Genomic DNA, 27,991 nt, shown 5'->3' with positions numbered 1-27,991 from the left:
TCCTGGCAAACTATCCAGCACCTTTATTTCCAATTTCATTGTTTATTTGTGATACAAAAGTCAAAATTCAGAACAAAAACCTAAATGATTTATACATAAACAATTACCTACAGCATTTATAATGTGCAGTACAAAATGTACAGTTTGGATGAGATACAAACTGCGTTATCATGCCAAGATTTAAACAAGTGTTAATTATATCGTGCTGATGGTTACATTTCAGAGAGACAGTTGTAGCTACTGCCTTAAAGCACAAAAAGGATACAGTTCTGAAAAGCTGGAGTTGTCTCATCCTCTGTCCCTGACTCCCCTTTTTGGGTTTGGGGGAAAAACTTGGTCCTTCTCCATATTCATAGAACAGTTCGGAATTCATCAAAGATGAAGCTAGGTACATGTGCTTCAACAACCTAAAGTAAACAGGAAGGCAGTGAGGGATTTTCTTCCTGTTTCATGTGCATGCTCCACTCATCCATTAACGAGCATAACTAACCTACGCATCAAGCACACACCGCTATTGACCTGAACCGCCCTGGCTGTAGGATGTGCTCCTGGACACGTTCTTGGCGGGTGCACAAGGCGAGGAAGAGCACCACGTCAGGCGCTAAGGCAGGCGGCGGGCTGTGAGGAACTGCCCGGACCACCGGTGCTGCGTAGGGCTGGAGGAGCGCTGACACCCAGGCGGCACCAGGCGGAGCGGAGGCTCGCACGGGTGCCAGGCACAGTAGCTGCAAGGCTGACACAGGGAATTTCTACTACATTGCAGTGTGGGCTGGAAAGGAGAGAGAAACTGGAAGAATCTCTCTATTTTTGGTATGAGTATTAGCTGGGAAATGGCTTAGTCAAGAATCACTGAGGTATGGCCTATAGCAAATAAGATAATGACTTATTTTTAATACCATATAGAAATACTATATCATCTTCAAATGCAGTTAAGTTGCATTTAACCCTAAAATAAAGTCTCTCTACAAGCTCAGACTTTCAGAAGTTCCCTTGCACGTGAAATAAAGAAGCTGCCTGGGACACCATGCTTTGGCTGGAAGGGAAGGAAATCAAGGACTGGAGACTTACTAAACAGCTTTTTGCCCTGCATTTAGAATACTGCTAAGTTTGTTAGTACTTAATTCTGCAACATCTTGGAACTTCTTGTTTTATTTCTTCCCTTCCCAAAGATGCCCAGCAATGTACATGCTCTCTGAAGATTAAACAGAATAGACTCTTCTTAAATCCACACAAAGTTTAAATCCTTTCTGTATTTTTTTATCCCCTCTCTATTTTCTACAAAACAAATTTTCCATAAGGATACTATGACTATTATCAGAATAGTTACATAAAGTATGCAAGCAATACAATTTGTAGTTTGTACAGGGTAAAGGAATTCATTATGACCCATTCCTATCGGGTAACAGATTTTCCATCTGTATTTCCTTTTGGTGGTCTTTTACAGAACACCTGAAAAGGGCCGCGACTGCTTTTTGGACAAGCTTAACAAGTCCGTTATTTTGGATATTCATTTACAGATGATGCCATATTCCAGAATAGACAGATAAGCATGATCAAACTGCTAGTATGTAACTACAGCATAAACCAAGATTGAACTCCTCTGAACAGGACTCCTGCTTAGTGCTACATAGAGCAAACATGCAATTCCTTCCTACCTTTCTTGGTAACTTCGTGTAGCGAATGTAATCTTCCAGGAACATGAGGGCACCCACTACATCAGCAGGCATTTCTGGTATCTTCTGGCTAAAATTAAACAACCAGGAAGATCATACTCTTACAGTTATTTGGATAAAATTACATGAAAATGCCAGCTTCCAAATAACACCGTTTCCATTAGATACCATGTGATTCCACTATAAATAGTATTTTAATCTTACATTTAGTAAAACATACTGTTATTTTTATGTCAAATATACTCTGCTAGAAAAACATACTGAAAAAGCAGTGATAATACCATTGAAGCCCTCTTCACAGAGGTGATACTTAGGGAAAAAGTAAAACATGGATACCTTGTGCACTGTTCCATCGTTGAACGAATAAACTGACCGATCAGAGACAGAAATTGTTCTGTGTATCTTGAGTGAAACTGTTTCAACAGGGTAAGGAGTCCCAGAACTAAAGGAAGCCAGTCAATTTGATCAGCTGGCCGCTTGCACACCACTCCTGCACGGAAAAACACCCCCAAACCAACACATTTATAAACCAGAACATTTTCTTTATAGCAGAGGCAAACATATAATAAACTGTCATGAGGTTTTTTGCTGTGCCTCCCTTTCTGCTTGCCCACACATTAAAATTAAAATGTAACAACTGAATTTCTTCTATAGCAAATGGCTTAATGGTATTAACTAAGGCACAGGATGGAAAGAGAAAATCAGAAGTTTGGATTCTGTTTCCTACTCCATCGTATTTGGCTTCAATATTATAACAAACCTGCCTGGACATGATGGACTGAAGTTAGAAACCGAGTATTTTCTATGCAGACAATTCTACTATATTCTCTATAATTTCACATTGGTTTTCAACAGATGTAGACAAACAACAACTTATACAATACCTAAATTTCTGTTGTACTGAAGTTTCGGAAACTGGGAAATGAGAAATAGGAAGTTGACAGTGGGAAAATACGGCAGACGTTTTGTTGTTATGTAGATCTGAGGGAGAAAAAAAAAAAAGAGGAACACAGTTCTTCCACATATTAATTTTTTTCTCAGTTAATAATCAATAATATAGAAAAAGCAAACTGTACCAAGCACTGGAATGTAAGCCTGACCTTATTTAATGGATTGTGAATGCCAGCTGCTTCCAGATAAGCTGTGATTTCATACAAAAGAGTGTTGTCTTCTTTAGGATAAGGTAGCGATGGGTTCTGATAATGTGCTTCAATGTCGGCCAGTATTGCTCTAAAAGGAAAATAAATCGATTATATTAAATACTTATTTAAATTATCCCCAAATAAACCTTGCACAATGCCACATCATATTAATTTTAAAACTTTAAAGTCACAAAACCTGTAAATGGTTACAAGCAAGAGTAAACCACCTTTTTTGAAATATCTTTTTACAAACATTGTATTTGTTTCAAAATCAGCACCACACATTTTCACTGTTCTTACTTCTCATCCAAATATGACCTCAAATCCAGGTATAACCAAATGAAATTAGAAGCTACGCTGTCACTAGCATGTTCATACATATTACTTGTCCAGTTATTTATTTTTTAATGTTTTTGTTGGGTTCAAATTCAAATGCTTATCAACAAAGCCGTGAACACAATCAGACTCCATATTTTGCCATAGTTTCGATTTTAAGGATTGTTGAGCTGATACTAATTATGTCACACTCATACATGCAGCTCTTCAGCACATTTTGCTTCTTACTTATTGAGATTTTCCAAAGCAGCAGCCAAATGCTTGGAGTCAAACCTGCAGGAATAATTTAATTCATTGGTAATCTGTTGTCGTAAAATCTGCATTTGACCAACCTGTTGAAACAAACAAACAAAAAAAGTGGGTAGGATGTTATATGGAAGGTCAACAAAGGAATGGTAAAGTCAAACTAAGGAAAAACTTAATGAGTAACAATTTAGAGTTAAATAGATTACACCAAGTCCTCATTACACCTAACAGCCTTAGTAGGGCTGCCCAAAGCAGGGACATACAGAGAGGATGGAGCTACTTCCTCGTGTTGATAGCAGAGCCCTGATACAGACTGCCTGCAGTCAGAACTGACAGACCCCTGCTGCGCAGCGCAGTCAGAGGAGAGGAGTAGTCACAGTGCTCAGGATTTACACACAGTTCACAGCAGCAAATACAGGCAGCGTAAAAAGGGCACTAAAAAGTTAACAGGTATAAAACCACAGTTACTTGCTTGTCTTTCATTGGTAAGTGAAAATGTTTGTACTCTTTTCCCCACCTCTCCCTAGACCTTAGGGATAAAAACCAACTGAAAGGCTTGTTGCAGTCAACCTTCCCCTCCCTTCCCTGACCTTTCCTCTTCTCTTCAGTAACATAAAAACCATTCACAACACTGAAAAACATGAGTCGCAAAACTTCATTACAAAGACAAGATAAACAGTCACGTTAACGCGATAGCTTGTTTAAATTTTTGGCACAGTAGACTGCCTTCTGCGTGAACAAGGCCAGTTCAGGAAATGCTGCCGCTCCGAACTTTATCCTTAGATACATTATGTTCACAAGGCACTGTGGGGAGTTGCAGAGCTCCAGATGCTGAGCGCTAACTTGGTCTTCCCAGACCAGATCTTCAGTGCCGGACTCCATTTTTGGCAAACTATTACACATGAATCTGAGTGCCGAGCACTTTGTGGAGTGTGAGCTGTCCATAGAAATGAAACTCAGGAGCTCTCATAAATCCAGGCCTGCTTCGCTTGTGATGTTACAGGATTCCAGGTTGACATAATACAACATTGTAAAATATGCAGATTAAAGTATTTAACCGAAGAGCCTAGAGTGAATTCTTCATATCACTAAGTCATGTAAACCTACCTTCATTATGGAGTCTAAATATGCTGTCCAGATCTTCTGAGTTTTTGCAATTGCTGTGGAATAAACCTTGTTTGAATTTGCTGAGAAAAGAAGAAGGGTGAGGCATTAAAAAGAGAATAAGAAGAGAAATAAATGCAAGTGTACAAAGACAATGGCTTTTTCCTGTCTTAACCAGTAAGCACTTACCTATAATTCCTTTGAGAGGACTGACAGCATTCATAAGTGCTTTTAAGGTATCCTGTACTGTCCTGTCACGCAATATATTTTTCTGAAACATACTCAGGAAATTCTAAATAAAAGAAAGAAGTAAAATCCTTACACATATACTTTATGCTTTATCTTGGTGCTACAAAAGTAACATTTTCTAACAGCAGGGAAAGAATATTTCCACAGATGAAGAGTTGGGGAACTCTGTAGTTAGACTTTGTGTTTTTCTGAGTTATGCTAAGCAGTGTTATGACAATTAGCAGAACCCCCCATCGATACATAATATCCATTGTAGACAACTATTAATTCAATTTTTGAGGAAGAACTGTCTTCATCAACACTTATTTTCCTTAAAATCTTTAACCAGGCTAGGGCTGAATTCTTCTCAAAAACAAAACACCTTGGTTTCAGAGAGAGGTACGAGGAACCAGTCATTCCATAGAACTGACACCTTATTTATATCATACCAGACTAATCTAATCTTTGTTGATATCACCAACAATCTAATTCTTTGTTGATATCTAGACAGAAAAATAGAAGTTAACCTGAGATCAACTTTTGAGCGTACACCTTCAAAAGGCATTCCTTGCAAACCACTGTTCAGTGTAATGCATAACCTTCTGTTACAAAGCACCATTTCTTCAGGAGTACCAACTTCCATAATTATATCTGTAACTGAAATATGAAACAATAAAAGCATCGTGACCTTGAGAAATTACCTGCAGCTCCTTTACAATCATGAAACACAGCAGCCTGTCTAAACCATTGAGACCAAAGGTACCTAAAGTATCTTGGATTTCTGAGAAGAGACGACTATTGGTTACTTCCTGATGAGTTTTGGTATCATACCAGGTGTTCATTTGGTCAATGTAACATGTGATTCTGAGGAAAAAATAAACAAACAACTACTTCAGAATAAGCTGCAGACAGTTCCTGTGATAATCTGAGTAATAAGCTATCTTATTCAGGTCAAGATTAGAAGGAGTCTCTAAGTTTCTCAGGTGAGGTTTAGTTACTCCTCTCTCTGCAAGGGTTCTGTCACCCTTCCCTGGTTTCTCCCTCCTCCGTTTGTGTAGCACGCTGTTTTCCTTCCTAGACTAAAATCACAACTTTTCTAGACTAATATTTAAAATGTACAGGATGGATTGGATAAATTTGGTTTTAGAGAAAGATATCACAGCTAAGGAAAAACTATTTGTTGTGTATTTTGTTTGTATATGGTGGAACTGGAGCAATCCAATGTATGGCACCATAATACAAGCTTGTAACACGCAGTACTTACTTTGGGTCTGTGATCCTCAGGATTTCTCTACAAAGCCGACCAATAAATGTTACAGATTCATCCACAGGCGTGAATTTTGGTATAGGAATATGAGTAGACTGGTATATGCTTTGCCAGTCTTGAATCTGAAAAACAATTTTTAGAGTTATTGGCATTACCAGTAAACGTTTTTAATTGGCTTAGAAATTTTATTCCTTTTGTTTAATTTCAGAGTACTACACCGTAAAACAATATTGTAAGTTACACACAGCAGAAGACTATAAAGACAGAATAAAGCAAAGAGAAGAATGAGTCTTATGACAAAGAGCAAGCAGAACATAAGGGTGGAGATTGAGAGAACTACCTAGACTCCTGGTGAAAATTCCATCCACTCTTTTCTGCAGGAAGACTAGCCACCATTTTGTTAGCTAAATTTAAGATCTATTCACTCCACCACTTGTGAAATATCACAAAAAAGCTGGTAACTACTGCAATCTTTCTAAGCCTGTGTTCTCATGGCTAACAATAGATACAGAGAGGACTGCTGTGATTCAGAAGTTACTTTCTGTTTTCTTTGAGAAAGAGAGGAAGTATATTGTTCACTGGCAAGAGATATTAAAACATTCTGTTTGGGGTACTTGGCTCTTCTTATGTACAACTAATGCAACGGGGGATGCTGAAATCATTCAGAAAAACCTGGGGGCAGATGTTTTACACAGTAGTTAGCACATTTAGTTGAAGTCATAACAGTATGGACTGTGCACAATGGGGTGCATATGGTCCATAAGGCACAAGCTTTAACATCCAAATATAACCACATTTATCAACTTTTTACTCATTCTTGGTTTTGACAAGCACCTTTGTTCTTAAGAAGTTATTGCACTCCTGTTCCACGTTGTAGTTAATAATACGAGACACTTCCTCTTGCCAAATTTTTAAACCATATATGTTGACATAATCCTGGATATATTCAAACGATCGATGGAACCCATCCATTGTGGCAGCCATTTCTTTCAGTTTGGGCATTAGTTCGCTTGGCTATGGATAAAACAAAAACAAACAAACCCAAAAAATTCCAACAATGGGAACAGGTGGAATACAAAGAAAATGTGTAAGGCCTCTAAATGCCTTTCACTATGCTCCAGGCAGAACTGAAAAACATTGAGAAATTTATCAAAGGTTGTTTGATATCTGAAGTAATTCTTCTTACTAAATATTTTTTCCTCCTGCTTTTAATGTTTATTTTAGGCTCCAGTGGTACTATTGATTGATCTGGGAGACTCAAGAATCTGGACAGGATCAAAACAAGGAGTCACACTCCTTATTCTACCATTGCCTTTCTACATTTACCTGGCTTATACATGTCATATGTTGTCATCAGTTGTCACAGACAAAGACAGAACTGTGAACTCAGAACTGACAGGACACTTGGCAATAAAATAAAAATAAGTTTTTGAATTCTATGTACTCTTAGCAGTTTATAAACTCATTTTAACATCAAACAAGGCATTCCAAACAACCTTTAAGAAGTTCAAAAAGTGTACCTTTTTTTTTAGAAAAAGGAAATCTGTACAGAAAAGTACGAATTATTCTCTAGTAGATGTTCCAATAATGAGGTCCCAGCAAACCCAAGGTACATAATAAAATAAAATAAAATCAAGCTGTTACACACCTTGGCTCTAGGATTAAAGATGAGTCCCCTGTGAAGAGCTAGAGCTACCCGCTTTACTAGCTCCTTCCTTATTCCATCCTCTAGTAACTGTTTTGGGTCCACCTAAGGAGAAGAAACATTTTTTTTTCTTAAAGTCAGAAAGATATTAAAAAAAAAAAAAAAAGGATTTTGTATGTACAATGTATTTTGTATGTATTTTTTTCTGTAACAGAAAAGCAGTGCTAACAGATGCACTTTCCCACCAGTGCTTGTCCAAAGAATAAATATTTAAATACTTCCACCAGATATAAAGGAATAATTTAAGTTGAATCATAAAGGTTTGTAGATCCCATATTCAACCATTGTTAATGATCCATTGAGAATGTTGCACAATTATAAAAAGCCAGAATGCATTCAGAAGTGCGTATTTCTTCAAGAATGCTTGCTCCTGAAGTCCTGAAAGAGGTATCTTAATGTAGGAAGAGCAGTCTTTGCCAAGGGAAGAAACAGCTCTTTAGAAAAGCTTGCAGTCAATTTTCCAGTAGAAATTAAAAAAATAAAAAAAAATTCAATTAAGGTTGATGAACTATGTACAAATGAGAACTCTGGGTATTTAACAAGCTTAAATAATACAGTTCTTATCTGGATGCCAAGTTAGGCATCACCATTTGAAAATTTGTATGCAAACTTATTTTTCTTGTCTTTTTATTTTTCCTCAAGGTCTTGCTTAATGTGCTGAAATACCTGTGCTGAAGTGCTAATTGCCACCAAATTACTTTTTCCTCCTGGAATAATGGAACATTACCTTGATGATTCCAACTAAAGTAGTTTTCATCATGAGGATGCCTTCAGTGAAGATTGAAATTGCATGGGTTAGCTTAGCAACCTTTAACAGAAAGAGAAAACACAATTTATTGAAGTGATTCAATACATTCAAATAATTACTCTAAAAAGATAAACATCTTTCCCAGTGGTAGCTTCCTATTTTAGACTGAAGTAATTTGCACTGATATACTTTCAATTTCAATCTTGTTCTAGACTTGTAGTACAAAATTTCTTTTAATTAGATCAATATAGGTGTGTTACCTGTAAGGAACGAACAGGTACCTCTCAGAGGTGTTACAGACATTATGGGAGGAAAGACCTAGCTGGCTATATCATGTGTGTACCAAACATCATGGACAAACTCTAAGTTTGTACTTTCAGCAGGCTAGGGACACAGCTTGAAGTAGCTGTTCCCTAATAAAGCCTGCTGCCAGCAATGAGTCCACTTCAGTAGTTCCACTGATTTAATCTAGTAGCACGTTCTCTTAGTTCTAAATTATTAGTCGAGCATCCTTATGCTCAGAGTTCAGACAAGCCAGTCTTTGCCTTTAAGACATTTACAATATAGAGAAAACACAGTTCAGACTGACAATTCCACAGAAATCGGAAGCAAAACGGTTCTACGTGAGATGAACAGTTTCCCAAACTAAATAAACATTTTTCTCAAAATAAAATAATACTGAATACTGTCTCCTCCTCCATTCCTACCCCTGCACAAAATAAATTGACTTTACAGTTTAATGGGGGAGTCTAAATCTAGTGTTCAGGTCTGAACATGAGCTTAATCAGAGACCACAGCTTGTTTGCATAAAACAGCTAATAAGCGAGCACTTTGGCAAAAACTGCTGGAAAAAGCTGGCACCTTAACTGATAATTGGAGCGCGAAAAGATAGATTCTTTGAGGAAAAGAGTTAATGGTCTACTCAGGTTTTTGCTCCTCATCTTCCTCTATTAAAAATAAACCCCAATAATTTTAATGTTTGGTTACTCTTCCAGACTGATAACAGTGCAGAAAAAAACCCACAGACAAAAAGCCAATGAGCAATTGCAGCTTTCTCCGATCAAATCAATGTGCCTCCACCCATTCTTCACCTTTTAGGGCAGCAAAAAGCTTAACCCTGCTGGATTATTCTTTGACCTTCTCCCAGAACAAGCATTTCGAATGTGGAGGGCTTCATTTCAGACTCAGGTTTTTAGGGTTCCTCCCCCTAAATAATCAAAAAATCTTTACCCTCATTTATAAATATATTTAGTTTTCCTCTCCTTTTCTACAAGATCAAAAGTTTAAACTTTTACAAACAGAAGAGAGAAAGTTACTCATCTATCCTGCGGAAACCTAAGGTATACTCATGATAACAGTATTCAATTCTTACTCAGTCACCAAATCTAAGTTCACTGTTAAAGTATAACTCTGTGCAGCTGTACCTATTTAAACTTAGGCTGAAGTTGGCCACCTATAAGATATGCTTTTTCAGAATTCCCTATTTTAACTGCACCTCGTATCGTGGTCCAAGCTGAGCATAATCTCGTAGCTTGTCCTTATCAAGGCGAGTAGGCACTTCAATAATATCATGAGTCTGAAGCTTTATAATTTTGAGAAGAGATGTAAACATGCTTTCTGGAATTATCTGTAGAACCTTTACAAATGAGAGAAGAAACAAACACAGTCAGTATATTCTCATTAAAAGTAATAAGTCTTCAGTTAAGGAAAAGTAATTAGAGAACAAGACAATTTCTTCAAATGCCTACCTTTCTAACATAGGAAACCAATTCACCAGAATAATACTGTGATACACTGAGAAGATCGGGACTGTTTGCTTGATTGATGCGGAGAAGTGGCAAGTCAAGAGCAGAAGCAAGCTAGAAATAAAGTTAACATTTTAACTTCACATATCTGTTTTTCTAATATAATTTCCATGCTTGAACTCTCTTGCTTAGGCTCTTAACCCACAACTCAAAGCACTAGATCCTTCCTGAAGAACAGTGTTAGAACATCAGGTTTGCCAAAAGAAAAAAAAAAATTGCTAAAAGTCAAAAAAGTCCAACAATTTATAATGCTACATTCCCCTTGTTCATTTTTGAAATCTTAACAGTGAGATATTTTTCTCATCGTAATTTTACACCCCCCCCCCACTATTTCCCATTCTTATTTCTACAGACAATAGCTTCATCTGATGACAGATCTTCATCGTGACAGACAAAGGACATAGCCAACATAACTTTTGTCATTCCTTCAGCCTCCTCTGATACATATGCAGAGGACCACATCTGTGCACCAATGTCTCCAGCAAGTAACTGCAACGAGTAGGGGCTGGATGATGAGACTTGTGTGCCTAACAGCAGCAGTATGGTTGGTTGCGTAAAAAACCATGCATAACTTGTTTTTGTTTTCTTAAAACTAACATAGAGTTAATTTAATACAGTCTAAAAAATCTGGACATAGAAAATATTGGTAAAAGGAAGTTTTCACTCTTTTGTGAGTTCACAGCCTTAAGGGTTATTTAAGAAATGCTTTGGTTGACCTGCAGTGTTCAAGTACATTCACTGGTGTTCATACTTACCTTTAGGAAGGTGGCTCTGAGTTTAGTTACCATAGATGGACTGACTCTTATGCTTTCCTGCATAATAGATGTAAAGCTGGGGTAGGAAACAAACAAAACAAATCAGCTTCTTCCCCTCAAATTCTTATTTTCAGCTCTTAAATCATATGTCACCAGCACCAGTGTAAACTAGAAATGGCACAGTACATCACTAAAGAAATTCGCTAAAGGAGGATTTTGGTCTCAAGAGATATTGGCTGAAAAAAACAGTAAGATGCAGGGGTAGGTGGGGCAAAAGAAGAGGGCATCAGAGACCATTAACAGCCAAGGAAATGAAGTAGCAGCTCAGCAAAAACACACCATGGAGAAGGAGTTCTCTAACATTTGTTGTTCCTTGTTTGTTTTTTGGTTGAAACAGGAACTCCAGTATTTTGTAGAACACTTAACTAGATGAAAGGCTGGAGATAGAACCTTAACAATATTGTTATAGTTACAACAGGATAGGCAGTAAAAAGTTACAGTATCACTTAACATGCAGCTAACAACATGACAAGGATGGTTGTTAATTCTTCTTCAAGTTGAGGAGAGTTAAATACAACTTCTCACAGAACAAGGCTTCAAGACTGTTTTTGAATTGGAAAGATTATAGTATTAATAATATTCATGCCTGTTATTTCCCCCAAGTTTTGCAAATGATGACTGACTTAGAAGATAAAGCTCCTGCTAAGATACCTGTCAATTAATTGCCAAGCATAAGAAAGATCACCAACTATCTGCATGGTGATCAAGACCTCTTCTTTAATGTTGATAGTTCGGATCATCTGATGGAGAAATTTGCGGGTGTCAGCCAGAAACTGGCAAACCTGCAGGTTAGTTTCCAGTTGGTGAAACTCCTGGACCTATATTTAAAAACAAACAAACAAATGCCATAAAACCACCTACCTCTTTTTCTCTGTTCATCTTTAAGGACAGCAATACACATAGAATTAGTAAACTGACACATTTCTTTGGGATGATATTACAGTAAGACACTTAACAAATCCTGGTCTACTTTAGAGTGCATTAAATAATAAATTTCACACAGTTACTTGAGGAGGTGTACTGTGAAACACCATACTCAGTAGTCTTTTATACCCTGGAAGTAGAAGATATGTACCCATAACAAATATGGATATTTTTATTTTGCCTTTCAAATTACCCTCTCTAGCTTCAAATAAATTTATATTCAGAATCCCTAATAAAATGAGTAAAGTTGCCAAATAATGTTTAATATTGAATTAATTTTTTCAAAAATCCCTACTAATCCTCAGCTGCAGGTGGCACGATTTTGCATGCTGTATTCCTTACTTTACAATCACGAGGCCTATAAGCAAGCCCTACTGATTGTATACATAAAACTGCAAAGATCTACAGACTTAAACAATCGTTAAAATGCAGATCTGTTTTGTAACTCATCTATCGGAAATCAGTACATGCGTATCAAATGCTATTTTTTAAAAGGACAAGGTAATTTATCTCAAAATTTCTTTGCCATACCTCCTCCAGTGCCTGTATGAGCTGCACAGTTTTTCTGCCTGCTGCAGTGGAATCATCATAGTTTAGAGACATGATTTGCTTGGAGATTTCTCTGAACCAAGCCTGAAGATTTTCTATGTAAGAAGAAGAAAAATTCAATCAAATCTTGGCATGTATGATAAGCAACAGAGACACAAGGAACTTGCGGGTCAAAATAAACAAACAAACAAAAATCCAATGCTGTGTAAGAATAAGATGAAGGCTTTTTAAATAATATCCTACGTTTCTAGTCATTCAACATGTAGACTTGTAAAGGAGCAAATGCTCAGGTAAGTTTCACATACAACATTTAAAAAAAACCAACACAAATGGGCATTATAAAATCTATACAAAGATGATAAAGCATAAATCATAAATTTATGTTTTACGAATAGTTTTACAATGTTAATTGCCTCAGCATTGCAATTTCTATGCTTTAGCTACAAGTTTGTTGACATCAAAAATAGAAAGGGAAATATTTCAGTACAGTAACCGTGCTTTTAAGTGGAAGCAAGTGAGAAAATTGCCTGTATTCTAAGTTCTGTTGCTTTGGATTGATCACAATTTACATTGACCCTTTATGCAGTGTTCCTAATCAAATAAGACAGTAATTTACAATTCTTATTCTTACATCAGTTCAAGAAAAAAAAAAAGATGATGTTTCAAAAAACAGAGCAAGAAATTTAGAAAGAAATACAGATTCAATGCTTTTAAGTCCTTGGAGAACTTGGAGAATCAGAAAGATATCAGTGCAGAAGAGAAGTAAAAGAAGGTTTGAAAAAAATGCCAATACAACAGAAATACAGGTTGCAACCAGGGAAAGAATGAGAGGAGAGGTTAAACCATCCCATATTTAATGGGCATGACCTTCGCACTTCTTTGTAGCTAAAACACAGTAATGTGAACTCTGTTATTCATAGAAAAGTGAACTGGCATTTCATAGTGTGACTTCGCATATGTAAATGCGGTGATAAAAATATTTTTCAAAATACGGCCATCTAAATATTAGGTATCTAAATATGGCTTACATATGGGAATATATGCAGAAAACCTAAACAAGACAGTATGTAAGACGGACATGAACATTTTTCTTATTATCAGTATTAGTCTCATGTATTTTCTTTTAATATCCGCTTAGAAATAAAAACCAAAATTACTTTTTTTCCCCAAGTTTTTAATAATTACCATTTTTCTCCACTCTAGTAAGAGGTTTAACCCCTGAGAAGACGTCAGCAAGCTCAGTCATCCTTTCAGATCCCTCTTTTTTATAGGTCTCCCATTTTGTTTGTTTTTCTGACAGCATCTGCTTGAACATCTATTGAAAAATGAAGAATTTGGTTTACAAAACTGGCAAGAAGGCATACTACAATAGATGAAATAAAATACTGAAAACAGCTGGAACCGACTTACAGTGATTACTATATAACTTCAAGACCTTGTCAGAATATTAAATACAAAATTAAAAGCATTAAGAACAGCCAGTGTGATGGACATACAGTGATAGAAATTAAATGAATTTTAAAAAACTGTGATGCAGATGTTGATTTTTAGTCACTTTATAAAAATATCCGGTAACTTTTTTAGCTTAAGAGATCCTAGAAGACTCTGGTCTAATACTGACTTATACTTTGCATAGTCATCTCATCCTATGCAGAGAAACCTGATTCAAAAAAGCATGTAGGTGAAGTTAAGCATACTCTTATATATTCTACCAGGTTAGTACCAGAACATTAATGGGGAATCTTTTAGAAATGGCAGAACTTCATACATAGGTGTAAGAATTTTCTTAGCAGCTTATCCTCAACATACACAGGTTTTTGTCTCTGAAAGAAAGCCTGAAATAGAGAAGTATGGTGGGATAAAACCTTAAGCAGCTTATTCAACAGATTTTATTATGCCTGTTATCAGGATGTTCATGCAAAATTTTCAGTAAATATAAACACGTTGGGTAAGAATGAAAACTGCCAATTATTCAGAAGACTACAAAAGTCACTTCCAAGCAATAGTAGTTTGTAATCTTCTATAGAAACCTCACAATTAACAAATCAAAATAATCATTTTTTATGTAAGTGGACTGTGCGGTAAATGTACTACTACTATCCAAGTCTTCAGCTCTGTTCTGCCATTCAGGGGAACATGTTGAAGAAAGCAGCAGTACGTTACCTCTTTCAAAATGAATTCAAATTGAGCTGTATCCAGAAGAAGCTGGAAAAGGATCCTGGGATTGTACTTTGAGTCTGTGAGAATTTGATCCTTTATCTGGCGGAGACGTTTGTTATTTGGATCACAAGCTGAAAATGGACAGACAACATTTCACCACTGTTACAGAATTTGGCTAAGCTTTTCAATCTTTGTAAACAGACTCTTTTTTAATACCTTCAAAGCAAAAACATTTTGCTCTGATACGTAAGTCCCCACTTGTTCTCCGTTTACATGGGTCTCACCACACTTGTACAACCCTTCCTTAGAATAGGGAATAATTAAGGTTTCTGCGGTGCTTCAGCCTTCTTAAAACACTTCTGCTGGCTTCTGCAAACTACACGTGAATTTAGTACACCTGTCTGACAAACCCAGAGATCAACATTTCTGAAACCATTACAGAAAACACATGGAGGTGCAACAGAAGCCCTCTCACATACCAAGAAGCCCCAAAGACAGCACAACATTCAACCAAGAGACTGTCTAAATAGGTGAGTTTATAGACCCAAACTTATGTCAGAGACATTATTCAACAGTTTCAGTTGAATTTCTGTTCAACAGAATAACCCCCTTGGTTTTAAACTATGAATTACTAAGATATTAAAAAGTTGGCTACTGCTTTCCTTTTGGTGTTAGGTAAAACTCCCACAATGCTGCTTTAAGTGATAAGGCAGAAAAAGATAAAATTCTTCTTCTGCAGAGTGTTATTCCACAGGATCATGACTTCTCATACTACTTTTTCTATCTGCGTCTAGCTCACAAGAATTAAGGAAATGCACGTGTGCTGTTTCAGCCGAAGACTTTAGGAGACTGTTAGCAAAAGAACAGCTCAACAATCTATTGAAAACAGGAGATGAAACTCTGCTGACTTCAATGGCAGCACACACTGAACCTCCCTGGGGACGTAACATGAAGCACCAGTACAGCAGGATTGACAGCTCTGTCATAAAAGTCTAGCACGAAGTCTTACCTGTGTCTGCAGTGTGAAGCATCAGCCAGCGGATTGCTACATTACAGTCTCGCAGGCAATTCAGCAGCTTGGGAATATTGTCCAGTACCAGCTCTTCCCTTAGACAGCCCTCTTTGAGAAACTGCTGCACCTGAGTGTGCACTCGCTCAGTGACTGCAGCATATCTACTCGCCTTAGAACAGACAAAGCTTGCATTAATATAATCCTTGTATCAAATGGAATACGTTGTGTACAATGTGACTGTGGCTTCCCAAGAACTTCCAAGGGCACACAGATCAAACTTACTGTCATTACTAGCGGGCAGTATCATAAACTGCAAGTTCATGACAAGGATGCAAGCTAAATTTTAAAGCAAAGAGCCTGCACAGGAAGCACAATGTTTCAAAAACGCAGACTTGTAAACATCTTATATTTGCTTATGTACTCTCTAGAAACCATTCCTAAAAAACGGTACTAATATTTTATCGCCTAACGAGACAGAACAACAACAAAAATCTATTTCAGAATGGAAATACTTGTTATGAATTAAATGTCAGTTCTACTTAGCGAACTTCTTCCCTAAAGACTAAGGAAAAATGTCTGCTCATATTCCCTAAGTTTACTAGACAATATATAGTATAGTTGTCCTAATTAGACGCTTCTGTGTGTCCTTCCCTGAGCACTGAGGTCAGATTCTAAGGAGGTATTTAGCTATCATCAATCCAGCAAAATGCCCAAATTACTATCCTGCTGCACACAAACCAACCTATATCACTCACTGTTTTTTAGGTACGGAAAAAATTATTTCCCATAAAAAGAACTAACTGTATTGCATCACGCAATGTTACAGTATCATTCTTTTAAATCAAATGCTTTTTCCAGTCTATTGTTTAAATAATTTGGGAGGCTCCATTTAAAACTCAGTGCCACACTGTCAGCATAAATGTCTAACTTCTAAAACTGTTATCTATGAAAGACCAAACACTGCAGTCAAGTTAAGACATCCCAATACTGAACAACATGGTGATGAGTGCTAGCAACTGTTCAGTTGAGTCACAACCCTGAAACTTTTAGGGGAAACAAACACTGCAAGAGGAACTGAAACAAGCAATGCTGTGAAGACCAGATTTTCAACACAGTTATGTACTCAAAGTATTGTACTTGAATACAATTCAAAGAATTGTATTCAAAAGAAAAAGATCCATACATTATTGTTGTCATAGAATATACTTGACATGCCCACACAGCTTGAATCTTGCTAAAAATACTGAACTCTGGCTTATGTACCTGCTCTTTGACGTTTGAAAGGTCCAGTGTGTAGTTGAGGGCAGTTTTAGCAGCTTTGTAGGGTTCCCATGCTTCTGCTAGATTTACAGTGATTCCCATGTAAATGCTAATAACCTAAAATTGGAAACAGAAAACAAGAAGTTGTATTTATATTTTTATGAAGAAGATGACATACTTTTCATTTAGCAGTATGAGCAGAAAGCAGTATGTTGTGGGTATGAATATGAGATAACGAAACTTTTTTGGTAGCTGTGCTCCTTACTCCACCATCTTTGGAAATCAAGGAGTAAGAAGACTTTGAAATGAAAGGCACGCAGTTAATCAAAGGCTTAGTTCTGAAAACAAGCTGACAGTTGTTTCAGTCATTATGAATAATCCTTGACCTCTACATTTCCCCTCCATGAACTTACGATTTCTTTTTCATTTCCATGATGCTATGCAGGACACCGACAAAAACAACTGGGGAAATTACTATGATAGAGGAAAAAAACCAAATCTGAATCCTACTCTAAGGATGCCCAAAGGACAAAACTGAAATGCAACCGTCTTCCATGGTGAACACAAACAGAAGAAAACTATGATTCCACACTGTGGTTTTTTGAGGAGCACAGAGGAACTGATTTCAGATCCCTAGCCCTAGTTTAAGTGTGATTAAAAATACAGAATTGTAGTGAATTACAAGTGTTTGTAAGATACTTGATTAAAAATGGAAGTCTTGGGTTATTGACAGATTAAGGATAAATAGAGCTGTGCCATTATGAGCTTTGTCACACTATTGCTCCAATATTCCTCCATCCAGGAGTGATCATATCAAAGGGGACACTCAGCCTTTGAGGTCTCCTGACAGTGTCAAAAGGAAGCTAGTAAAGGCGAATGGCACACTGGTCTGCTGATAGGAGGATCCCTCTCATTGTTGAAGTGAAGCTCATTACTTCCTGCAGCTGACAGTTCCTTCAAAAGCTACACTTCAATGGCTAACCATGATTTGAAACTGGCCTAAGAATCAAGTATTCTGTACAATACAGCTAACTCGTCCATACGTGATCACAAGAAGATATACTGTCTTAAAATAAGTTTGTACTACGAAGTCAAGTGAGTAAAAATGCTGGCATAATCAAAAATTCACAATGTCATGTTATCATTTCTAAAAGAAGCTTGCAGTTTTTCAGAAACTGATGGGTTTTAATGTCTAGTAAAATAGCCAGCCATTACAGTTTCTGCCCTCCTTTGTTCACTGTTCCACTAGTGGTACAGAAGACTACAATCTGAAACCAACAGAGAGACACAAATCAATTTATAGCTTCTTTGTGAAGTCTGATTCCCTTCGATATTGACTACCTGGGGACTCTATTGTTACCTGCCAGCCTATTTCAGTAGCATTTTTCGCAGACAAAGGCTTCTGGATGGAAATCCTAAATCTCAATACTGAGACACACAGTAATTCCATTTTTATCACTGCATCTGAAAAGGTCTATAGAATTGCACAGAGTGACAGGTTTTTGCTTCTAAGTTATTTGGACAATGACATAGAATGAATCCTTAAACAAGTTTTCAAATAACATCAGTGTGGAGGGGAATTGTTGGAGAGCAAGACTGCCATTCAGAACAGACTTGACAAACTGGTTGAATTCACCAGCAGAAACCACGTGAAGTTTAATAACAACAAATACAAAGTCCTGCACTTAGGACAAAAACCAAACCCTTACAACAGCACAATCTGGGAACTGACTGCCTACGTAAAAATTCTGCAGAAAAGGACCTAAGCGTCCTGGTGGACAAACTGAATATGAATCAGACATAGAGCCTTATGACAACAAAGGTTAACCATACACTAGGCTATGTCAGCCACACTGTAGCCACCAGACTGAGGCAAGTGATTAATGTGTCCAGATTTGGGCTCCTCAGTATGGAGAGACACGGACACACTGGAATGAATCAAGTAGAAGGCCACTAAGACACTTATGGGACCCACTATGTAAGCAGAGGCTACAGGAGCTGGGTTTGCTAAAGCTGGAGGAAAGAAGATGAAGAGATCTGACTGCAATCTTCCACTACCTAAAGGGAAGTTATGAACAAGACAGAGCCAGACTCATCTCAGAGGTACACAGTGAAAAGACAAGAGGCAACAGTCACAAGCTACAACTGAGAGTCATTAAGCACAGCCACAGGTGCCCACAGAGGCTGTAGATCTTCATTTGAGACATTTTCAAAACAACTGGACAAGGCCCAAGCAACCTTATTTAACTCTGAAGCTAGTCCTGCTTTGAGGAAAAGGCTGGACTAGAAGATGCCTATGTTACCTTCCAGCCTACATTTTTCTATGATTCACTTCACCATGATGGTATTCAAGTGGTTGATTTAAGCATTTTAGACAATAATTGATACTTTCAAAGGATAGCTTTCCACACTTATCTAGAAGGTTTGATTCATACTCCTTCATTCTGAACAAAGTAAAATCTCCCCAGAGAAGAGTCTATTTTAGTTTTAGGACATTATTATTTTTCATAATGCATGCTGTAAAAAGAAGGTAAATTGTTCCTCTAACATTAAATCCAGGGAACAGTTTTAAAATAGATTTATTTTTTTTACCCAATTATCTGGAAAGTATTTATCCACTATCTCTCTCATTTTTGCTTGTTGAGTGTGAAGAATAGAAGGGTCAAAATACAGTATCACATAGAGCATAGCAGCCTGAGTAGCCAGGGCAGTGCTGCGGTGTTCTGGTAACGGATATGCAGAAACCTAGGAAAAGGGAAAAAAACAGAACATCATATAAAGCAACATAAACCATTTGCAAACACGGGGCACATTAAAGAGTACAGTATATAGATACTAGGAGGCACAGAGGATATGGGGGTAAGCTGGACATGCTTACACATGCAGCATATTTACCAGGTATCTTTTAGAGAATATAAAAGTTGACTGTGTAGATGCCTACTAAATTTAACAGGATATAGTAAGATATTAATATGCTGTAAATGAGTCAAAGGAAGGATGAACCAAAGAGCTTAAGATGAGTTGAAAGGAGCAGAGTTAGAAATAAGTATTTCATAACAACTGGATATGTTTAGTTCATCTCAGATAGAAACAAGTATTAATTTAACAGAAGTAAGAGGCAATTGAGATGCAGATAATTTAATTATTCACCAATTCCATGTAGCAGCAAGATCAAAAAGATTCAAATTATCAACTGAATTTTCATTTTAAAAATGCATAGGATAATATATTAAAAGACCTTTGTGCTAACAAAAAAGTTGGCAATAAAATCATATCAACAAGACATAATGATTTGTCATTAGGAAAACAGTTCTCTGCTTTTATTTAGTAACATTCTATTTTTCTTTAATTTCATTTGGCTATTTTATCAGGTTGTGTTCAGACTAGTACAAAAAATCAGGAGGCTTCTGCCACAGCCATCAATAAAAAAGGCTGTATTCAGTTTGGGTTGAGCTGAAGATTTCTACTCTACTTTTTGCACTATGTTTGGAAAAAGTACATAGGTACTGTAAGGCATTTTTTCCCCTTTGAAGCTTAATATGTCTGTCCATAGTGCGAACTTGTTTTTGATAAGGTCCCTACTTTTAAATTATTACTCCTGCCTAAAGACTTAAGCCTTTGTTTATTTCTTACAATCATATGTTAATCTTCAAATGCTGGTTTTTTGGCATCTAACAACTGCTTCAGTTTTCCAGGATTCACTTAAAGTGTGCCAATAATTACAGAAATAAGACTGCTTGTCCATGCTAAAGACTGAAACCTGCTCAAAAGCAAATGCTTTGTTAAAGATCTCTCAAAGGAGTCAATTAGAAGAGACTGTAAATACAGTAGCCATTACTCATACTTTGCTTCAATTTTTCTTTTACTAATACAATTGTCATAGTTAAGAACTGCAATATTAGTGTTCCTTTTTAAACACATTATCTACTAAGGGATGATGAATCTCTTTGCAGTAATTAAAAGAATGGGAATCTCTGAAGGAATTAAGAGTTATTAAGAGTGGCGAATTATTTATGATTAAAAGACATTAAATAAAAAGGGGTGTTTTTACTGTGAGATTGGCCAAACATTGGAGCAGGTTGCCCAGAAAGGTTATGCAGTCTGCACCTCTGGAGATACTCAAAACCCAGTCGGATGCAGTCCTGGGCAATCTGCTCTAGCTGACCCTCCTTGAGCCAGGGGCTTGGACGAGGTGCTCACAAAAGATCCTTTCCAACCTCCATGATTCTGTGATTTACTTTTTTTCTGGGCTTCATGGTTGAGTAACTAACCTGAGAAATCATTTTATATTTAGTTTTAGATTGGTCTTTTATCTCACAGTAACTTACCTGGTTATAAATGTCATCTGACCGCAAGCGGCCAATAACCATGCTAATGAATGTTTCACTTATGGGTACCCTGCTGAAGTAACTCTCGGGGTAGTTTGGAGGTCTTTTAGCTCCAGGCTGGCTCGAGTACCCAGTGCTTCGAAGCAATTTACAGATATCATCTAAATTGGAATCAGCAGAGGATCGTGCTGCACTGTTTTACAAAAGAAAGGAACAAAAATTGAGCATTTTGTCTTCTCCCTCCCCTTGTAACAACCATGCCTCTCCTCCAAGAAAATGATCAGATACTAAGGTCTGGGAGATTTTTGGTTGTTTACTCCATGAATATAATGGTCACCATATTATAGGAGGACACTGATAAATGTCCATACTGGAATCCCAGATAAGCACACAAAGCACAAACAGAAAAATGAACTGTATTCAGGAACAGAAACAAGTAGCTTTATATTCAGAGGAGGAGTTTTGTTCTGGGTTGTTGTTTTTTTCTTTTTCTTTTTTCCTCCCCATTTCTGATTTCCCCTTTTTCATTCACTTCTGCATTCCAGAGTTAAAAACTCCTCTCTCATTCTACTGAGAGGCATAAACATAGTCAAAGAAGCGTAGGAACGGGATACCCCCTTTTTCATGTGTGTGAGGATTTGCACTGATACCCTTTGAGCCCCTAACTGTCACACGATGCTGTCAACCTACCCTGGACACTCATTATTGATTTGACTAACCACGCACTGTAACTACAAGAAGTCTGACTTGCAATACATTTGTCATCTAGATACTCAGGACTTTTCACCACAATTTGTTCACACATTTGGGAACCTATGATACTTTCATAGCTGCCACTTGCAGCGTTAAAGCTTTAGCTGAAAGTTTATTTGTCAGTGGACTTTTGTCAGTGGACTTCAAATTTCTATTGTGACAGCGTGAAAAATCTGTTGCTCCAGTTTTGCAGCTAAATCTGCAAACACTGCTAATGCAAGGAGTTCTACTGGTATTCAGAGAACTCTGCTGAATTACCAGTCTATCTCTATATAGTCAGTCAGTCAAAAAGGTGCCAATATATCCATTTAACTTAATTCAATAACCTAGTTAACTGAATATGCTGCATGTTACATCCTTTCAGCCTTGAGCGCTTCTGCATACCGATGTACATTACCTGTATCTGTAGTAGGAAACCAACATTCTTTCTCTGACTTCTCCCTCAATCTTCTGGTCAATGACCAATAGCATGACTCCATATAAATAGAGCGCTTCACACTGTTTGGAAAAAGTAAGAACAAAGGAAGTAAATCACATAAACACAATTTTGTAGTAGCATTTAAAGACAAACACGTACTGGCAAACTAACCCAAGGTCAACTATGTAGTCAATACAATAAGAAGAATGGCAGGCTGTAGATTTTTGGTCTTTGTTCTCCTTAAAGCGAGTCATAGCATTTCCATGCATTTAGTAAACTTAAATCTTTGTCTAGTTTGGCACTGAACTAGTTCGTTCATTTTCTACTATTGCAAAACTGTTCAATACTTACTAGAAGTTGTTTTCCATCTTCATTAAGGAGGACTGTTTCTAATGTTTGCTGAATGTAAATTCCTTCATTGAGGTCATCTAAATATCTAGGAATCATAACAAAGAGTTGGTCATTGACTCTTTTGCGCTCTAATCATATGCCTTCAGAACTCAATTGGCCAATTTTCTCTGAAAGTCAACAGGTCAGAACATTTCCCTAGTACAAGTAGCATGAAGTTTTTCAGACAAAGAAGAAGAGATGATCTTCTATGAAATGAGACGCTGGAACTCCTAGCTAGAGCCAACCACTTGGCAAAAGCCTCCTTCCATATCCTGATGGCGTATGTGAAAGACACTGGAGGATACTCTGTAGCTTACAGCTAACATCCTCTTAATCCTCCTATCTACAGATGGATAACAGCCTGAGAGCATAGTACTGAGAAGGAAATGCTCCTCTTCCACTCGAAAATTTAGTAAAACTGTCATATTTTTAAGTTATCTCAAAAAAATCTCTTGGAAATACCATAAATTTATCTCAATTGCAATTTTGAAGGTAGAGCTAGAAATAAAGTATGTTCATCTCGAGAAGATTGCTTCCTGTTAAAGGATTTTCCAGTACCACCATTTATTAATACAAGTCATGTTAAAAATTTAATCTTTTGATTAATCTTTTTATATAAGATCAATAACAAAAACCAATTCTTAGGCTTAAGATTCTCTGGAACTTTTTCTTAAGTGTATTTCATGAACCTTTCATATTGTCTTTTGCAAGTAAAAGTAGCAAACTTGAGAATACGGCAACTCCACTGAAAAATTAAGTTCAGGAAAATAATGCCAATGGAAGTCAAAGAAAAAACCTAACTATCTGATATTCTGTTTTGCAAGATCACAAAAACTTACTTTATTAAATTATTACTCCTTTTATTAAAAAATCTTCAAGTCAACCTCCAAGACAAAGAAAAGAAACTAGTTCTAGCTTACAACTGAGGAAATGAGGTAGAGAGGTTAAATGTTTTCAAGTCATATATTAAGCTAGTAAGCAATGGTAGGAGTAAAAGTTAGTGTTCACTCCAGCAATCCAGGTTTCCAGGTACACAGGAATATGCCTCAATAGTGAGCATATTGGGTCTCTAAGGAAAAAGCTTCTCATTATAAAGACTAAGCCATAATCTAGCCGTTAAGAAAATCCTCATGTATTTAAGATACCATACCTGTTTAAATCTACAATGTATTTATGTACACTCTGAAAAGCTAGATAAAATCTCGTCAAAATTTCAATGTTATTTTCACGAAATTCTTCATCTAAATCCAGTAACTCGGGTTTGGCTTCCAGTTTGCCTTCACATGTCTCAGGCCCCTAAGAAAAGAAATTCATCTTTAGAGACAGTATTTGACTTTGACCTCTGTTTGACTTCTCATCAGTAGGACACAGAACATGTACAACCACCACTGTGTGCCCAACAACAGAATTAACATTTCTTCCAAAAGCAAGGATCTGTAGTTTTGCAAACTACTGTATGATTGAACACTGATTCTATAAAGAAGATTTTTACACGTTGTTACAATCTGCAATGACTTTAAATAGGACTTATCCTACGTAACCAATGGAAAAGACTAGTTAATGCTTTGTGTAAAGCCTCACTATGTGCTTTTTCTAGTGCTAACTATCTCCCTGCTGGAATTTTTTTCCTTTACACATTTGATCTGATTGAGTTCTCAGATAGAAATCCTAACATTGAGGCCTCACAAAGCTTAGTACCTTCTCATACAGTTTAACTGCTTGAAAGTATTAGACCGGGGTTGGTGTTTTTTTTTTTTTTTTTACAGACTCTGGATCTAGCTCAGTGCTAGTTCCCCAAATTAATGCAGAAACTATGTCATCAACAACTGTGGGAGGAAAAAGGGTTGGGATGAAGAGCCTGACTTTTCTAACAATTTACTACTGCCAACATTTCTCATAACCTCCATTTGGTCTTACCATCACCATGTAAATGAAAATACTGTTACTGTTTAATTGAAAATATTATTAACATTTAATTGAAAATACTGTTAACATCATTCCACAGACCACTTATGACAGCATGAGATCATGGCTTAAAGGATTTAGTCAACATAAACTCCATAAAAGTAGCTTAAAACAGAGTTAAAATGTAATATCAATCCTAATGCCCAGCTGACAATTTTAGCATGGTTTTAAAATGTTCTTCTGTTTACCATTTTGTGCAAAATACCTACATGAAACAAAGGATAAAAAGCAGACCCCAACGTGCCTATGAAGTTCAAATGCACAAAGTAAGCAGCCTGAATTTTCAAAATCTCAAATCTCTTCTCATCAGGTAATTCTAAGCATCATGAATACAGAAATGGCACATTTGCAGGGAAAATATCTGTAAATTCACTAATGTCTGCTTTATGTCTTTTATGGATTTTTGGGGTGATTACTCTGAAAAGCAGCAGCACCGTTGGGCCTCCTTAACATTCGAAAATCTTACAATTTCAAGGATAATTGTATTTCTCACCAATTATACCTATCCGCTTTTAAATTTTCAAGTAATTTGTGTAAAAAGACTTCTAAAAAGCACTTAGATCTAACGGTATCTGGAAAATCATTGGTGCTGAGGGTTTTCAGCATCCAAGGCTCACAGTGCCTGAAAATTACAACTATTACTAATAAAACCTAAACCAAACCCTGACCCACCTTGCTTTACTATTAACACTTCTTGTATTGTACAATCCAGAAGAAATCAGATTAGATAGTCTCTGTACTTCCCTCTTAATCATGCTGGAGAATGATAGAGGGAAATAGGTAATGCAAGAAGCTTAATTTTTGCAAGGGAAACAAGGGCTTTTCATGGACACTGCTCTTTGATTTATTTGTTTATTCAGCACATGTGACAAGTCCAGTGAATGAACAATCACAGCACTGTCAAACAGGAAAGCAGAAAGCAGTTTTCACGGCTGCAAAGAATAAGCTACAGATAAACAGAGGAAGATGGGCATACTGCCCACAGTACTGCTCCAAAGGAAAACAACCAACTGCACAGGCTCAGAACCTGCTGGTGAAAGCAAAATTGAAAGTTTCTGCAGGAAATAATAATAATAATGAAAATAAAAAACCAGAATCCAATACTCAAGTCTTATATAATCAGTATCCACTAAAGTTCACAGGCCAGATGACTCATCAAACATTTTGAAATGTGTAGCTGGAATGCTCTCGTATGGATGCACTTAAAATTGCTGCCTCCTCCTTGCCCTGATACTCCCGTGCAGGTATGGGTTATACTTATGTTCTGCCTACGGGCCTAAGCACAGAACCTTCCCTAGACTGTTTCTGCTCACCGAAATGAGTAAGATAAGGCTGAGTATGATCAGCCTCCATATATAAAATACAAGACAGCCCAGAAGTGGAACGTTAGCATGCAAGCGTATCCCAATTGCTATCTCAGGTTGGTGAATTTCTGGTAAAAAATAAGTAAGTAGGAAGTCACGATAGTCAGTTCTGAGGAATGCTAGTAATAAACACAATAGTCAAGAACGGCTGTTTCATAACCTGAAGCACCCTGATGCTCTACTGGGACAGTGATGCTTTAGGGAGAAGTTTAACAATAAAAGGATTTACCTTAAAATAACTGAAATCAAATATGATATCCCCATACTTCTGTTGATCAGCCTTGTCCTTTAGCCTGAAAACACCAGGAATAAATTCGGAAAGTCTCAGAAGTTCTGCAATGATGGCATTTCCACAGGACACAATTCGAAGAATTGCTTGACCACAGAGATTGTTTTCAGCTAGAAAATCAACCATTGTGGAGCTGGACGTGACAGAGCCACAGAAGCCCTGCAGTCAGATTCTGATTGTTAGTCTTTAGGTTATTTGAAGAAGAGAGTCTGATGACAAAACTAGCTGCTCCATTAATAACCTGTAAAAACAAAACCACACACAGAGCAGTTCATGTTCATATTTCTGATAGTTTATGAACGGATTATGTGGATTTTTAAGCATACTATCAAATCTTTATGAAATCTCAATTATTCACAGCTTTGTAAAATGAAAACAAATGCACTGAATTCGCCTTCAGCACACATACTGTTTGACTCGGTCAAGCATGACCTTTAGTACCAGAAAACTTGAAGAGAACTACTGAAGAATAAAACGATCACAAATACTGAAGAAATCGAGCCCACGCAAGCAGATGGCTGCAAGGAAAGCAAAACTATGCTATAAGATGTGTTTATAATAGTAACTTTAAAAATACAAACAAAGGGATTATCATAGGCTTTAGCAACAAGGAAAACTTCTATAGCGAACGGAAAGGAATACAGCCGAGTTCCTTTATTTATGGCTGAAGGGCCAGTTTCCATGCTGTGGTTGCATTTCCTGGTCAGTTTTATTTATTGACATGTTCCCTGCAAGACACAGAGTGCACCACTGCTAAAAATAAGCTTTTATGTTTAGAAACACTTATGGGAAGTTATGAGTTGACTTTACTTTTCACCAATAACCTTCCAAACCACTGAAATTAAACTTCAGATGTCAGTGCCTCTTTTGTCCCAAAAAGCGAACCAGGAGCCCGGTCTTCCCGCTAGCCGAGGCGCAGGGCGTTACTACTGCCGCTGCAAGCTCCCCCGCACGGCCCAGACCCCACCGACACCGGACCGGGCTTTACACCACATCCCGCCCCTCTCCGCCGAGGCCGGTCACCGGCCCGGTGGGTCGGTCCCGCCTCCCTCCCGCGCTGTCCCTCACGGTTTGAACTCCGCCTCGGGGCTACCGCCGCGGCGCGAGACCAACCGCCAACCACCTCGCAGCGGCAGCGGCGGCCTCCCCCGCTCCCGCCGCCCTCCCCTCACCCGGTGCCACCCTCGCTCGGCGGCGCTCACCCTCCCCCGCCGCTGATGCGCCTTGCGGGCAGGGACGGCGGCCGCCTGAAGGGAGCTGTGGCGGCAGGTGAGACGCAAGGAAAGACGAGGCGGCTGCGCTCCGTGCGGCGCTGCCCAGCCCTCCCGTCACATGACGGCACCGTCATGAGGAGAGGCGCCGGCTGATGAGGCGCTTCCGCCCCCCCGCCCGAACCGCCTCCCTCGGGCCCAGCTTGCCCCCTTGCTCCTGCCGCTGAGAGGGTCGGTGTGCGGACCCCCCCCTTCGGGCCTCGGCGGCTGGCACTAGGTGAGCAGCAGCCGCTGGTGAG

At 37.8% G+C, this 27,991-nt stretch overlaps 2 protein-coding genes across 5 annotated transcripts in view; one reads left to right on the top strand and one right to left on the bottom strand.

The window, feature by feature from the left end:
- WASHC5 (WASH complex subunit 5) lies at positions 1-27,814 on the bottom strand. 3 transcript variants are annotated; one of them, XM_075743333.1, is made up of 29 exons: positions 27,684-27,814; positions 26,422-26,722; positions 24,014-24,159; positions 22,825-22,909; positions 22,453-22,553; positions 21,303-21,495; positions 19,567-19,719; positions 16,978-17,091; positions 15,712-15,883; positions 14,706-14,833; positions 13,728-13,857; positions 12,525-12,637; positions 11,721-11,887; positions 11,010-11,085; positions 10,198-10,308; positions 9,945-10,085; positions 8,429-8,509; positions 7,645-7,746; positions 6,831-7,010; positions 5,994-6,118; positions 5,431-5,593; positions 4,691-4,793; positions 4,505-4,584; positions 3,380-3,483; positions 2,774-2,903; positions 2,558-2,654; positions 2,010-2,163; positions 1,656-1,743; positions 1-407 (listed from the first exon to the last, which is right to left on the bottom strand). In XM_075743333.1, exons 2-29 carry the CDS (start codon positions 26,605-26,607, stop codon positions 351-353), a joined length of 3,480 nt encoding a protein of 1,159 aa, XP_075599448.1. In that variant the 5' UTR covers positions 26,608-26,722; positions 27,684-27,814; the 3' UTR covers positions 1-350. The 3 variants fall into 3 exon arrangements, with proteins under 3 accessions (XP_075599448.1, XP_075599447.1, XP_075599449.1); XM_075743332.1 differs by having other exon boundaries at positions 27,654-27,794; XM_075743334.1 differs by lacking the exon at positions 27,684-27,814 and adding an exon at positions 27,605-27,623.
- Positions 27,811-27,991, top strand: part of NSMCE2 (NSE2 SUMO ligase component of SMC5/6 complex) — a 138,681-nt gene continuing 138,500 nt past the window's right edge. The window contains exon 1 of one of the 2 annotated variants that reach the window (XM_075743337.1): positions 27,811-27,969. The gene's annotated coding sequence lies outside the window, so the exon portion shown is untranslated. The remainder of the gene's footprint in view (positions 27,970-27,991) is intronic. The other variant, XM_075743336.1, reaches the window with a different exon arrangement.

The sequence above is a fragment of the Balearica regulorum genome, chromosome 2 (genome assembly GCF_011004875.1).
Source record: "Balearica regulorum gibbericeps isolate bBalReg1 chromosome 2, bBalReg1.pri, whole genome shotgun sequence".
Taxonomy (NCBI): domain Eukaryota; kingdom Metazoa; phylum Chordata; class Aves; order Gruiformes; family Gruidae; genus Balearica; species Balearica regulorum.
This window is presented reverse-complemented; position numbering and strand designations above follow the sequence as displayed.